Here is a 16,821-nt window from a genome sequence, read left to right as displayed (position 1 = left end):
CTATGGTGAGCCCGTAGGTACTATAATTTACATGATGTCGTCATTCACATCGACTAAATCTTCGTTCCAGGCATTGTTATCCAGTCAACACAGAGAAAATATACAACTTATCACAGAAATCCAACATATAGGAAAAGAAGCCCATTATCTAGGGCTGTCAATCACCCTAAATTGTATACCAAGTCACATTGGCATAGATAATAATGAATAGGCAGACTTACTAGCAAACGCTGTCACTGTTCTATCTATTTTACAGGTTAAAATTCCTCCAAGTTTTTCACAGATTAAGGAAAAAATCAAGAAGAAAATACTCCCAACTATCAAAAGTCGCCACAGAGCCACAGTAGCGGAAGGAAGATCCACTGCGATATGGTACGAACAAGCCACTGGTTACTCCTCTTTCAAGCCTGACAAAAAGATATCCAGAGACATTGCAGTAGCCATACACAGACTCAGACTTGGCTACAAGTGCTGCTGGAAGATAATAATCCCAATAGTTAAAGAGTGTCATATCTGTGGAACAGATGCAGAGGCGCCACTATTACACTACTAACTGGAATGTGAAGTTACTGAAGCCCTGCGCATCAAACTCAACATTCATGCAACAAGAGCAGCTGCATTAATTGCAAAATCCACAGCGACTACAATGATCAGAAAAGTAATTGAAGAATGGGATACACTAGTGAACACAGTGCATTTATATCCGCCACCAAGATAATGTTAACAAAAGACTAAAAACCAGTACGTTAAAACAGAAGTGGAAAAGAAACGGGAGAAAATGAGGAAACCCCACCTCCATTTAAAACTCTGACCCAAATATGACAGTAACGAGATCGAATAACTGAACTCAATTACAAGCTCACTATAGTCGTGCTACATGGACATGTCGTTCTGAGGAGCTAAATCTACAACAACAACAACAGACTACTAGAACGGGCGGTGGGGCTGAGGTGAGGTTCGGGTTCACGATAGCGACGGTGGGAAAGTTTGTGTTGGGGGGGGGGGGTGAAGGGGGAAGGGGATGAGATGGGTTAGAAGAGAGCAGCGGAAAGGAAGAAAATAGAGGGGAAAGGGGGGAGGGAATGTGACAGCCTAATTCTGAGTTAAGGGAAATAATTGATATTTTGGCCATGATTATAGTTTTACTTTCCTGCTATTTCCCTTTCCTTTGTGTGTGTGTGTATTTACTATTTGTGCCTGCGGAGTGCAGCTATTAGCTCTTGGACCCCGCCATTCTACCCCACTTATTTTTCCCCTACATATATTTCTCTTTTACACGCGCACACACACATCCCCAGGAAGCAGCCCGTAGCAGCTGTCTATCTCCCAAGTATATATTTACGGCTAGGTGAACAGAGAAACCAGTCAAGGAAACTCTACCCATATGTTTCACACATGTATTCACCTAGTTGTGCTTGCGGGGGTTGAGCTCTGCTCTTTCGGCCCGCCTCTCAACTGTCAGTCAATTAACTGTTACTAACTACTAACAAATTTTGTTTCCACATACACAACATTAGCTCCATGTGTGTGTGTGTGTGTGTGTGTGTGTGTGTGTGTGTGTGTGTGTGTGTGTGTGTGTGTGTGTGTGTGTGTGTGTGTGTGTGTGTGTGTGTGCGTGTGTGCGTGTGCGCGTGCGTGTGCGTGTGCGTGTGCGTGTGTGTGTGTGTGCGTGCGTGTCTCCACTAGGAAAATAATACGTTCGGAATTTTCGTTTCATTTTCCTAGTCTAGTGGAGACTTACTCATAACCCAATCACGTGTTTTAGTGACTAATCTTGCGTGTGTGTGAATGTCGAGTAATACCTATCAGAGACCACTATGGAGTGAGGTCTACCTTGATGCCCTGCTTCCTAACCTTTAATAACTACAGCATTTTTTTACTTCTCTTGATTTTCAAATTTTGTGTCGTAATTTTTCTTACAGTTGAGGATGGATGAGGCTTCAACAACTTATTTCAGTGTATTCCATATACCGACCACCTATACTGGGTACGTAATTTTCTTACATTTATCTCTGTGATTCTATTGCATATCCCACTTTAAGTGTCGAGTATTAGCTCCTAGCCCCGCCTTCCGGACATTTATTATTTTAATGCAATGACTCAGTTTCCCCGTTCTCTTATATTTCCATTTAAAGCTGTGTATTAAATAGCTTTAACGAATTCTTGGTTAACTCATTTATCTTTTTTACAATTGTAATACTGAAGACGTTATTTCTTGAACATTTTGCCAATTCCTCAAAGAATTTTATGTCGTTATCATGTCACCTCTCTTCTCCCATGTTGATAGTTACAGTTCCCCAACTCTCAGGCTAACCATAGCCCGTGCTTCTTGCCCCGCTCCTGTGCCAGGTAAGTTACTGGCTCACCATAGCCCGTGCTACTTGCAACTTGTTCCGAATAGCTGAATCTATAACAATAACAACAACCCGAACTCTTTCCCTATAGCCCAGATGCCCTAGGCACTCGGCTCGGGAATGATTCTTTTGTTGGATATCTTCTTAGCATTTCTTGTTGAATTTTGTGCTTTACCAGGTGACGGTTCTACGCCAGAGCTGTGAGTGTGCGTGAAGATTTATTGATAAAGATTCTCGGGAATGAATAACCCGTAAAATGTGTGTGAATTTGATTGATGAAGATTAATTCACCCAAGAGGTGGCACGGGCATGAATAGCCCGTAATGGGTGTGAAAATGAAATTTTGTTTATATACGCGCGGCGGGGATGTCTGTGCCTGGGGGGGGGGGGGGCGTGGGAAGGTGCGTGGAGGTGTCGTGTGTTCGTGAGTGTGTTCACCCACACCAAGACATGCTTCTGGTGTCTCGCCTCAGTCACCTGGCTGACCCCGGTCTGTGCGGACTGTGTGAGTGTGCTCGACCACACACCACTCCCACGTATTGTGGTACTCTGTCCCATAGAAGAGACTCCTGTTGGCGCCGGCTGTCCGTGCTAGGGACTTCTGTTCGTCATAACTTTAAATTGGTAAATATGATGTGGAATTGTTCCTTTAAAAGCTGTACCAGTGTCACCTCTTGCTGTCCTCTCATCTATAGAGATTACAGTTTACTGACTGATAATATTATTTGTGTTTCTAAACAACATTATTCTTATGGCTTTAACTTTGAATTTTACTCTCTTCTTTATTAAATAGTTTGTTTGTGCTGTCTATTCCCAAGAAAATTTGTATGTGGTGATCATGTCCATCCTCTTGCTTCTCTCTTCTAGTAACGTGATGGTTTAACTCAAAGGAGTTAAACTGCGAGTCTCCTCGTAGATCATGCCTTTCAGCTCTGGGCTGAAGCTGAAGGGTTACCCTCAGATTTTTTCATGTTAAGCGAAATAAGTACTCCACAGGCTGGTGCTGCGTATCCCAGAGTTAGTCTGACATGCGTGGTATACAAAGTCCTGAACGACTTGAGATTCTAAGAGAGTTTTTAGGTTAATTGGTTAACCGTGCAATTGCACTTGCTTGCTTTAAATTCTAGTAGCCATTTCCCTGAACATTCTTCCAGTATTTACCCTCCAGGTCACACTACGAGGTGACCTGGTGAATAAGACCACTACAGTTCCTAGTGGTCTTCCCATTGTACTTATCATGATCATAATTTTTGGATCATCGAGGAACATTGAATGAAAGGTGCGGCCCTAGTGCTGACCCCTGTGGGACTCCTGTGGGACCCCTGTGGGACCCCTGTGGTCGTACAGTGATTATTTGCACCTGGATGGGGTTCTGGGCGTTCTACTCCCCAAGCCCGGCCCGTGGCCAGACTTGACTTGGCCCAACAGGTTGTTGCTTAGAGCGGCCCGTAGGCCCACATATCCACTACAGCCCGGTTGGTCCAACACTTGGCTGAAGAAATGATGACTAACCACAACTCAGAAGATGGAGAAGAGACGAGGTTTTGGTCCGTCCTGGACCATTATCAAGTAATAACCGCTATATTTTCTTGGTTATGCTCCCTAAACGTTAGGTCGTCAGACATCATTATTCCCAGATCCTTTACATGCTGCTTTCCTACTAAGGGCAGATTTGATTGTGTTTTGTACCCTGTATTATGTTTAAGGTTCTCATTTTTACTGTACCTGAGTACCTGGAATTTTTCGCTGTTAAACACTCGTGTTATTTTCTGCTGCTCAATCGAAAATTTTATTAATATCAGCTTGTAGTTTTTCAATGTCTAAAACAGAAGTAATTTTCATGCTGATTTTTGTGTCATCTGCAAAAGGCGATACGAAGCTGTGACTTGTATTTTTGTCTATATCTGATATGAGAATAAAGAAAAGCAGTGGTGTAAATACTGTATATTAAGGTACAGAGCTTTTCACTGTGCTTGGATTTTATTTGGTTAACTATTACTCTTTGCGTTCTGTTTGACAGAAAATTTTTATCCAGCGTCCTACTTTACCTGTTATTTCAATTGACCTCATTCTGTGGGCTATCACTCCATACCTTGTGATGATTTCGGGGGGCTCAGCGTCCCCGCGGCCCGGTCCTTGACCAGGCCTCCTATGGTCATCTTTATCAAATGCCTATGCAAAGTCCACATCGTCATTCTGTTTTTCTTCTAATGCCTCAGTGATTTTGTTGTAGTGGTGAAGTAGCTGCGAGAGGTATGATCTTCCCCGCTCTTAACTGTGTAGAGAGGCTATGTCTGCTGATTTAAGTTCATCTGGTATCTCCCCCATGTCCAAGCTCTTCCTCCACACTACACTTAGTACTTGTGCTACTATCTCTTTGCATTTGTTTATAAATATTGAGTTCCAGGAGTTTGAACCTGGGGCTGAGTGCATGGCCATGTTGTAAATTTATCTTTCAAAATCTGTAGCGTTCGTGTTAATATCAGCTATATTTTCAAGAGTTTGGATGTTACGCATATAGAAGCTGTCCGGATCTTCCCCTTTCATGCTGTTTATTGGAGTGTTAAACGTGTCCTCATACTGCTTTTTTTAGGATTTCACTAATTTCTTTGTCATCATTTGTGTATGAACCTTCACTTGCAAGAATAAATCCAATATTGACAGTGGTTTTTAATTTTCATTTCGTATATGTGAATTTCGGTTTTTCTTTATCTCTTAAATTGCTTTCTGTTCTAATTACAGTTCTTCAATCTGATATGATTGCTTCAATCTCACTGTTTACATTTTTCCTTTTTTGTGAGGATAGTCGTGTCTACCTAAGCATTTCCGTTATTGTTTTCCTTTGTCGTGTCGTCTGCGTTTTCATTCTTCCATGGTGTCCTTTCTGGCTTTCCGCGAAGGAACATGTTTCAGACAAACTTTATATGCTTCGGAAGTCAGTTGTTCTAGTCCTCGCGTGGGATTGGGATTTTTATTCCTTAGAACAGTTTCCCATTGAATGTGTGTAAGGTCTCTGTTTATTTTTCCCAGTCTATCCTTTATGATTACAATTTTATTTATTTAATAACACCTCTCGCTTGATCATCTGTTTGTGATGAGTAGCTGTGTTAAGGCGATGTTGTGGTAGTGTGAGGTGATGTTGTGGTAGTGTGAGGGTGATGTTGTGGTAGTGTGAGGTGATGTTGTGGTAGTGTGAGGTGATGTTGTGGTAGTGTGAGGTGATGTTGTGGTAGTGTGAGGTGATGTTGTGGTAGTGTGAGGTGATGTTGTGGTAGTGTGAGGTGATGTTGTGGTAGTGTGAGGTGATGTTGTGGTAGTGTGAGGTGATGTTGTGGTAGTGTGAGGTGATGTTGTGGTAGTGTGAGGGTGATGTTGTGGTAGTGTGAGGTGATGTTGTGGTAGTGTGAGGGTGATGTTGTGGTAGTGTGAGGTGATGTTGTGGTAGTGTGAGGGTGATGTTGTGGTAGTGTGAGGTGATGTTGTGGTAGTGTGAGGTGATGTTGTGGTAGTGTGAGGGTGATGTTGTGGTAGTGTGAGGGTGATGTTGTGGTAGTGTGAGGTGATGTGGTAGTGTGAGGGTGATGTTGTGGTAGTGTGAGGTGATGTGGTAGTGTGAGGGGTGATGTTGTGGTAGTGTGAGGTGATGTGGTAGTGTGAGGGGTGATGTTGTGGTAGTGTGAGGTGATGTTGTGGTAGTGTGAGGGTGATGTTGTGGTAGTGTGAGGTGATGTTGTGGTAGTGTGAGGGTGATGTTGTGGTAGTGTGAGGTGATGTTGTGGTAGTGTGAGGTGATGTTGTGGTAGTGTGAGGGTGATGTTGTGGTAGTGTGAGGTGATGTGGTAGTGTGAGGGGTGATGTTGTGGTAGTGTGAGGTGATGTTGTGGTAGTGTGAGGGTGATGTTGTGGTAGTGTGAGGTGATGTGGTAGTGTGAGGGGTGATGTTGTGGTAGTGTGAGGTGATGTGGTAGTGTGAGGTGATGTTGTGGTAGTGTGAGGTGATGTTGTGGTAGTGTGAGGTGATGTGGTAGTGTGAGGGTGATGTTGTGGTAGTGTGAGGTGATGTTGTGGTAGTGTGAGGTGATGTGGTAGTAGTGTGAGGGTGATGTTGTGGTAGTGTGAGGTGATGTTGTGGTAGTGTGAGGTTACTGATGAGCACCTCCGAGAGAAGCCACACTTAAGTATTCCAGCAGACAAAACCTGCGCTTAATCTTATACAACTACCCTTCATGAGAGAGTCCTGAGGCTCAGGGTACCTGCGGCGGGGTCTCTGACCACACAAGAATTCCATGGCAGTTTTTGCCGCGTCCCCCTAGCCTCATGTTGAGTTATTTCCATGTGCACATTTGGAACCAGTCCCTCTACTATTTTCCAGGTGTAATTTATTATTCATCTCTCTCACTTACACTCTAAAATATTACGGATTGGGAAATTTTAAGCGGTCGGAATTATTTAGTTGTTTTAGTGAGTGAATTCGAATAGTAAAAGATCTCTGCACAACATTTTCAACTCCAAACTCAACTCTTGTCTTCTCTTTAAACTCTGTATAGCAATTGTCTTCGTTCCTCTTCCCACAAATCAATCTTAAAAAAAATAATTGAAATAACCCGCAAAATGATAAGAATTACGTGCGGCGTAACCGCAACCAGCCGCCAATTCTGGCCGCAACCGCTCATCCTCCCTGACACCAATACTATTCGGCTTCACTTTTAGTTCCATGTCATCGACCAAGGTCACAAGAACGTGCACCAAGAGAGACGTCTGTCAGTGTTGAGTCAAGTCTACCCTTGAGGGCTTCCTGTCGTGTCGCTTTCATGGGGTTAGATCTACCCCTTGAGGGCTTCCTGTGTTATTGCTTTCATGGGGTCAGATCTACCCCCTTGAGGGCTTCCTGTGTTATCGCTTTCATGGGTCAGGTCTACCACTTGAGGGTTTCCTGTGTTATTGCTTGCATGGGTCAGATCTACCCCTTGAGGGCTTCCTCTAGTACTGTTATCAGGAGTGTAGCCTGCCTTGACCCCATTCGAAAATCATATCACGCACTGTAGCCTCAAAAACCAGTTTATACTATATCATAATAATATCAATACAATTAATTAAAAACGACAGATGTCCGTATAGATGTTTTATGCAATGTTTGTATAATGTTGCCTTGCAAACGACCATATATTTATTTGATTTTGTAACAAATTAAGCATTTATCGCGACAATGCTAAACTTGAAGCAGCTTACTGTACAATACATTGAAGGGAACAGGAGGCGGTTGTATTGGCTGTTTCGTGACTCATGTTCGGTAGGTACATATTTACAAATATTTGTGTTTTCCGTGGGCTTGTGGTTTGCGCAATGTGGTAGTGTGACAGGCTGTGGTTGCTGTTGTTGTTGTGACAGTCTGGTGGTGGTTTGGTTATGTATGATGTAGCGGCGGGTTGTAGGTGTGTGTTGTGGTGGGGTGACCGATTGTGGTGGCATGTGGATGAGTCGGCCCGTCCTCCTAATGTTTCAAAACGTCACGAAAATAGTTAATTTAAAGTGTCCTCTCCTAACTTACCAGAGGACCCAATACAGAAAACGGGACAGTACGTCACTTTCGCCAGCCGCTTCCATTTTCTAGTACGACGATTTTTGGCCTTAGTAACGCATACGAGCGAAAAGCGACGTTCTTTGTAAGAGGACAGGTTGGATGAGTAGGCGTGGCAACCTGTCCTCTTACAAAGAACGTCGCATTTCGACCGTATGCGTTACATAAGACCCAAAATTGTCATACTAGAAAATGGACGCGGCTCGCGAAAGTGACGTACTTTTCCGTTTTCGGTTTTGGGTCCTCTGGTAGGTTAGGAGAGGACAGTCTAAATTTACCATTTTCTTGACGTTGTGGAACCTTTGGAGGACGGGGCTAGTGTGGTGTGGTGGTGGAGGTATAGTGAAAGTGATGGTGAGAAATCAACTAAAATGCTGATCATTTCCATTGAGGCCAAAGAAACGTTTTCATAGCATTACGAAGGTTAAATATGAAGTTATCCATTTATTATGGTTCACGCCAGACCATTTGTGTACTCATATGTGACCCACTATATTTGACTGTTGACAAGGTTTACACTACTGTAAACTGTCGTCTAACTGATGACACCATTAACAGGAACGTTGAAATATAACAACAATATCATGAATCGTTTCTGTAGCCTCATCGCGCCTTTCAAAACTGTGACCAGCCCAAGGCTTTGTTGACAAATATGTTTTGCAACCGATTTATCGGCCGGGTTTAAAGTGTGTGTGTGTGTGTGTGTGTGTGTGTGTGTGTTTGGGTGTGTGGAAGAGAGAGAGAGTGCGCGCGCGCGCGAGACTGATTGAAGGTCAGCTAACCTAGCTGCCAAACCGGCCCAACTTGCAGTCATATCTCGAACAGTCTTTTATTTTCACTCCCACACAGTACACATTACATTGTATCGGCAGTAGACATGATCCCTTACGATGGTGTCCTTCTCCATTTATTTAATATATCTTTAATATGCTTGTACGAAAGTATTTTGATTCATTTTTATCGACAACAGTAAACCTATTATGTTAATCGAGGTCCCCTCATGTCACTAGCGCCTAGTACTTAACTTACTGCCAAGGGAACAGAGGCATCAGCTGTAAGAAAAACGTACCCGATCATTTTTTTTATAAATGGGAAGGAAATCATCTGGAAATGCAGCCTCCTAGTTGGTGTTTTAGGAACTTAGTTCGCGTTTCTGATAATGTAGGCATATCAAAAAAGTGTTTTGGAATCTTAAGGAGGTAAATGTTAGACCTTTGAAGAATACCGTAAGGGACTCTATTTTACTATTTAAGCCTTATCGGTACGTTAATAAAATATATAAGCTGAAGAAAACAGCTGTAATATTTTATAAACATGTTGAGCTATATAATCCACTAACTGCATTCACACCACCTTACTTTAGGTGGGTTTCATAAGAGTTAAGCCGGGTATTACATCAAACAACCTGAAGTGCCTCATCATGTCACCAACCATCACCTTCAAGGCCATTAAGCTACCAATAAGAAACCTGCCCGAGCTACCTCGGTGGACGTAGCAGCTGGGAGAGCATAACAAACAGGTTCACAACCGAGTCAAATCTCGAGTGCATTGCCTGCGGCAAATTGTGTTGCGTTAGTTACAAGCAAGAATGGCCTGGAGGGACTGGAACAATAGCTTGCGTACGAGGAGCATGTCATTTAATGTCTCTTTTTTCTCTCTCTCTCTTTCCGGTGCTCAGAGGAGCTGGCTGGGAACCATCAGGTTTCTTCGTGTCATGAAAGTCTTGTAATGATAATGAATGTTGCTCCTGGGTCAGAGACCTCTGTACCTTGTGCACTGCCACTACACGAGGTGAGTTTAGGTTCCCTTACAGTCCTACACCATACCTGCAGACTGGCACTATAACAGCCGCACACCACACCAGAAGAACAGGTCTACACAGCCCCGCTCCTGTGCTAGGTAAGTCCACTATGGGCTCACCATAGCCCGTGCCACTTGGAACTTGTTCCGAGTAACTGAATCTATAACAACAACAACAACCAGAAGACTGGCACTATAACAGCCCCACACCACACCTGCAGACTGGCACTATAACAGCCCCACACCACACCTGCAGACTGGCACTATAACAGTCCTACACCACACCTGCAGACTGGCACTATAACAGCCCTGCACCACACCAGCAGACTGGCACTATAACAGCCCTACACCACACCAGAAGACTGGCATTATAAACAACGTGATTTCTGTAAAAAAAATACACTAACGCTAATTTCAGAACAGCCATATTTTAGATAATGGAAAACAACATACTAACTCTATAATTAACATAATTAATCCCAGGCCATGAAATAATAGAAATTCAATATTTTGTATAGATACAAATTTTTCGAAGAGGAAACGTAAGAATATTTAGAAGAGAAAACAAGAATATTTAGAAGAGGAAATATGGAAAAGGAAATATGAGAACTGCTCCACCCAAGGTCAACATCATGGAAGCCTCGTCATAAAAACTTCAAATTTTTTCCAGTGTTTTGTTTCTGTACTGGGTGTCGTTTTTCCTTTTTTTTTGAGTGGTGGAACAAGGTTTTTGTTGGTTTTTATATCTGTTTGCAAGATGAGCTTGCCCTTGAAAGTCTGAAGGGTGATGAAAGCCAATCGGACATCTTTATTGTCTTGTAAGAAAAGCGTTTGAGCCTTAGAATATATATATATATATATATATATATATATATATATATATATATATATATATATATATATATATATATATATATATATATATATACCGGGCTGGTATATATATATATACCAGCCCGGCTATGTACACACATTGATGGGATAGTGCGTATACGGACTGACGCTCGTACACTAGAGCTGGTACATACTAACGTTCATGCACATTAACACGCGTACACACTGGTGCTGGTACAGAGACGGTGGGACACGTTTCATTTCACCTGATGCCTCTGTTCACCAAGCAGTAAATACCCTCCCAGGTGCCAAGGAGAGTACCTGTTAGGCAACTGTTGTAGGTTGCATCCTGGGAGAGGTCAGTTGTTGATTAAAAGAACCTCCATAAGCCAAACAGGCTTCGTCACCGACAATGAGAATACTAAAGTGAACCAAAACTTAACGTATCTAAATTTAACCTAACTTACCATACTTAAACAACTAAACTTACCTAAACTACCCATAGACAGAAACTTACATATAACCGGGTACGAATGTGCACATTATTAATTTTATATTAACGTTATTAAAACTAACAATTGCTATTGTTTGTATTATCTGTTTCATATGTTCAGTGTCTGTCATAATGGACATGGTTATTTTGTAATATATAATGTATAATATTATCAGTATTAGGCTATTATTATTATTATTATTATTATTATTACTTTTTCCTGTATAAGTTAACAACGAATTATCATTGTGTAAGCTAAGTCTGTTGTAAATATACAACCATTTATGACCCAAGTTATTGAATTAAATTGAAAGTTGTGGAAATAGCAAGTATTACAAACAATAGTTTTACAAATTAATTAGCATTTCATTATATGGGGGATTTACTGGGTGCAAATTCTTAACTGTAGCCTCTGTTTAACTCAACAGTAAAATGTGTACTTGGTTGTAAAAACGATTCTTCGCGGCAGGGGATCGTATTCCAGGGACCTGCCCGAAACACTACGCGTACTAGTGGCTGTACAAGAATGTAACAACTCTTGTATATATCTCAAAAAAAAATATATCAGTAGGCAAATTTTACTAATACATTTTACACTGACAAGAATCATTCTCTACTGTCTTCACTTGCAGTGGATGGTGGCTGCGGTGGACACCATGGCTGGCGTGTCTGCCTGTCCTGCCCTGGCTGGTGGCTTGCTACAGCTGTCTACGTGTGTCGACCAGGAATATCTGAGGGAGCAGTGTCCTCACCGCGTCACCTTACGTGATGGAGACCCACGCCTGTCCGCCTTACCTGATGGCGACCCACACCTGCCCATCTTATCTTCTGGAAACTCACACTTGCCCACCTCGTCTGCCAGAGACCCACATCTTTCTACCTCATTAATCTCTGGCTCAGCCCCGGAGGTGGTCGTCCGCAGCAGTGTTTTACCGTCGCCTCGTTTGAATCAACTGCTGGAAGGTATCAGTTATCCAGGAGTGTCTGACAACCCTCCACAACCTCCACCGTGGCTCGACCGAGAGATGTTTAACCGGGGAAGAAAGTTTTATCAGCGTTACCTTTACTGTCTATGCTTTACTGATTTGTTGTCCTTAGTGATGACGCTGAGCGCGGAGCGTGCACTCAAACCTCTGATCTACACGGGGCGCTCCGACACCCCGATCAAGGCCCTGAGACGCTACTTCTCTACGTTGCTGCACCTTATCACTTGGTTCACGGGAGATGTCTGGGAACCGAGCCATCCTGCTCATAAGGATATATTGGCCATTCGCTCCATTCACTGCAAGTTAGCACAAACCTTCAACAACTCCGCCTGTAATGAGAAATTGTCGACTATCAGCGTTGCTAAGAAGGGACACGAAGAGCCGGCTGACTCTCTCAACTCGGCTATTCGTCAAGATCTACAGCGTGTGGCTGAAGACACACTTCCCACAGAGACCTCAGACGGTCCGGTTGTGTACATAAATCAGCTGGATATGAGCCTGACGCAGTACGCGTTCATGGGGCTGGTAGTGGCCCATCCGGAGAAGTTGGGTACTGGGTCCGCTACTGAAGAAGAGATGGTGGGTCTGATCCACTTCTGGCGAGGACTTGGCTGGCTCATGGGCATCGAGGATCAGTACAACTTCTGCAGCGGCACAGTGGCCGAGACGAAGGCATTGTGTCTTGAGGTGGAACGTCTTATTTTTATACCTCTCTTGGCCAAGGTCGACTGGAACTACGAGCACATGGCGACCTCTCTGATCAAGGGTATGAGTTACATTGTACCAGCCACGTCGTACCCCGCCATGTTCCGCTACTTGGCATACACCCTAGACATTGCCGTGCCCACCTTTGTCAGCAAGATGTCCTACCGCCACTCCTTCCACTACTGGGTGATGCGCTGCACCTTCGCCCTCATCCTCCTGGTGCCCTGCCTCCTGCTCCTCCTCAACCACATGTTCAACTCTCTCATTGATAAACTTCAGAAAGATAACAGCAAGTTTAAGCTGACAATGTCTGGAGGTTCCAAGTCTGTGGCGACGCCTTCTGACCACTGATGGTGTGACTCCTGACCACTGATGGTGTGACTCCTGACCACTGATGGTGTGACTCCTGACCACTGATGGTGTGACTCCTGACCACTGATGGTGTGACTCCTGACCACTGATGGTGTGACTCCTGACCACTGATGGTGTGACTCCTGACCACTGATGGTGTGACTCCTGACCACTGATGGTGTGACTCCTGACCACTGATGGTGTGACTCCTGACCACTGATGGTGTGACTCCTGACCACTGATGTTGTGACTCCTGACCACTGATGGTGTGACTCCTAACCACTGGTGTGACTCCTGACCACCGATGATGCAATCCGTCCTTTTACAAATTACGTCGCTTTTCGCTCGTATGGCTACGGCCAAAAATCCCCATATTGGAATTTTCAACAAAATTTTAATTATTTTTCCAAATAAAATGACCCCAAAAAACCAGGTTATGGTCCTCTGGTAGATTAGGAGGACAGGAATTTCTCCCAAGGTTTCCAATTCATCTAAAATTAGAAAGGAAAATACAGGAAAATATTGAGTCTTCTATATAATCATAAACGAGAGGAACAAACTTTTGAAGTTGCAGTGAAATATAACTATTGGTAATATTTAATAACATGTATAGACATCATGAATGTAACCCGGACCCGCCTCGCATGGGTTACTACACCAAATGCAGTGTTTCCATGTTCTTACATTAAATAAAATTGATCAAAATGCGTATAAAAGGATGAGGTAGCTGAAGGTATTCTCACCGCGTTCAAGACACCTGCGGCCAGATTTACGAAAGCACTTACGCAAGCACTTAGGAACGTGTACATCTTTCCTCAATCTTTGACGGCTTTGGTTACATTTATTAAACAGTTTACAAGCATGAAAACTTCCCATTCAACTGTTGTTATTGTTATAAACAGCCTCCTGGTGCTTCGGAGCTCATTAACTGTTTAATAATTTTTAAACAAAGCCGCCAAAGATTGAGAAAAGATGTACAGGTTCGTAAGTGTTTGCGTAACTGCTTCGTGAATTTAGACCCTGAATTTAGCAGCCCGTCCTCCAAACAAAGATCCAAAAGTGATTCCATGCACCCGCCAAACCCCCTGTTTATGAATGAAAAGCGGTTTACACACGACTCACAACTGCTGACGTTCGAACATATCCGGAACAAGTGCTTCACTGACGAATTTTGTTCGAATCACAACGCTATAAATGCTTCACCCACGTACTACAAATACAAATAATCGCCAACAGAACCTAAACACCTGACCTAACCTATGCCTATATATACACAATATGCCAATATATTATAATATTAATTTATACTTGAGAAAATTCCCGTTTTGAATGAACAGCATGTTAAAATTTATGAATGCGTCTGTGGGGTCGACCGCTGAATGTAATGGACTTGAGTCGAGGACGGGTTGGAATTTAGACTCTTACAAAGAACGTCGCTTATCGCTCGTAAGCGTTATTAAGGACAAAAAATCGTCGTACTTGAAATTGGAAGCGGTTCGCGAAAGTGACGTACTGTCCCGTTTTCTGTTTGGGGTCGTCTGCCTTAATCTGTTAGGTTAGCAGAGGACACTTTTTAAATTAACTGTTTTCTTGACGTTTTGAAACCTTAGGAGGACGGGCTGATCGTAGCCCCTGTGTCAGGGGAGACAACAGCATACAACCACCTGTAGTATATTCTGCAGCACTGATGGTAAATATTACATTGTAAATATTGTATCATTATAGTGTTTAATTTATATGTATTTCAATACACACACACACACACACACACACACACACACACACACATATATATATATATATATATATATATATATATATATATATATATATATATATATATAATATTATATATATATATATATATATATATATATATATATATAATATTATATATATATATATAATATTATATATATATATATATATATATATATATATATATATATATATATATATATATATATATATATATATATATATGTCGTACCTAATAGCCAGAACGCACTTCTCAGCCAACTATGCATGGCCCAATTTGCCTAATAAGCCAAGTTTTCATGAATTAATGTTTTTTCGACTACCTAACCTACCTAACCTAACCTAACCTAACTTTTTCTGCTACCTAACCTAACCTAACCGATAGAGATAGGTTAGGTTAGGTTAGGTAAGGTTGGTTAGGTTCGGTCATATATCTACGTTAATTTTAACTCCAATAAAAAAAAATTGACCTCATACATAATGAAATGGGTAGCTTTATCATTTCATAAGAAAAAAATTAGAAAAAATTTATTAATTCAGAAAAACTTGGCTTATTAGGCAAATCGGGCCTTGCATAGTAGGCTGAGAAGTGCGTTCTGGCTATTAGGTACGACATATATATATATATATGTCGTACCTAGTAGCCAGAACGCACTTCTCAGCCTACTATGCAAGGCCCGATTTGCCTAATGAGCCTAGTTTTCCTGAATTAATATATTTTCTCTAATTTTTTTCTTATGAAATGATAAAGCTACCCATTTCATTATGTATGAGGACAATTTTTTGTTATTGGAGTTAAAATTAACGTAGATATATGACCGAACCTAACCAACCCTACCTAACCTAACCTAACCTATCTTTATAGGTTAGGTTGGGTTAGGTAGCTGAAAAAGTTAGGTTAGGTTAGGTTAGGTAGGTTAGGTAGTCGAAAAACAATTAATTCATGAAAACTTGCCTTATTAGGCAAAAAAGGGCCTTGCATAGTAGGCCGAGAAGTGCGTTCTGGCTACTAGGTACGACATATGTCTATATATATATATATATATATATATATATATATATATATATATATATATATATATATATATATATATATATATATATATATATATATATATATATATATATATATAATATTTCGACTGTAATTGCACATTTGTTGTAATTTTCTCAAATAATTTGACACCAAGTAATGATTGTAATGGATGAATGAATTAATTAATTGTTTCATTAGTGATAGCAACAATTTTATTAATGAATAAAACTTATTTTTGTATATAGCGTATTTTAAATAAAATATATCCTTTAAAATGGTCTACTTAATGTACTCTTGATATGCGATGAATAATAACGAGTTTAAAGCATCGTGAGTTAACTAGCGATGAATCAGTAGTTGACCTGAAACTACTGTAAGTTAATGAACTTACTTTGTTCATTAGAATCACTTTGATTACTATTGGTGAACTAGATGTTCGCGTTCAGACATCACCTTTGTTCAACAGAATTCAGAAAGCTACATGTACTGACCGTAGCATCATTGTTGTATACTTATAAATATATACTTTTAATTGTATAATTATACCAGCTTGTTAGCTTCAACGTAGCCGCGTATAAATGTTCTCTTGATCGTACCACATCTCAATGTTCTTACTGCGTATCTCGTGTTATTTGAACATCCATCTGTTGTTTTTGTTTTAAGTAGCACGGGCTTTGGTGAGCCCGTAGTGGACTTACCTGGCACAGGAGCGAGGCTGTAACTGTGAGCGGCACCAAGCTGTTGTTTTAGATTCAGCTACTTGGAACAAAAAGTTCCATGTAGCACGGGCTATGGTGAGCCCGTAAGCACCTAACTATGTGAGACTTACAGATTAACCTTCACCACCACGAGAGACATCTCCCGTCACGCAGGGGGCAGTCGCACCTCCACAGATCTCCAGTATCATCTATTGATACCTGGTAATG

General features: G+C 41.6%; 1 protein-coding gene across 1 annotated transcript; it reads left to right on the top strand.

The window, feature by feature from the left end:
* The first annotated feature begins 2,845 nt into the window (after positions 1–2,845).
* On the top strand, positions 2,846–14,878 carry LOC123759114 (uncharacterized). Its single transcript, XM_045743979.2, has 2 exons — positions 2,846–2,978; positions 11,692–14,878. Exon 2 carries the CDS (start codon positions 11,695–11,697, stop codon positions 13,099–13,101), a length of 1,407 nt encoding a protein of 468 aa, XP_045599935.2. The 5' UTR covers positions 2,846–2,978; positions 11,692–11,694; the 3' UTR covers positions 13,102–14,878.
* The last annotated feature ends 1,943 nt before the right edge of the window (positions 14,879–16,821 follow it).

The sequence above is a fragment of the Procambarus clarkii genome, chromosome 15 (assembly GCF_040958095.1).
Source record: "Procambarus clarkii isolate CNS0578487 chromosome 15, FALCON_Pclarkii_2.0, whole genome shotgun sequence".
Taxonomy (NCBI): domain Eukaryota; kingdom Metazoa; phylum Arthropoda; class Malacostraca; order Decapoda; family Cambaridae; genus Procambarus; species Procambarus clarkii.
Note: the sequence above shows the minus strand (reverse complement) of the source record. Positions and strands in the feature narration are given on the sequence as shown.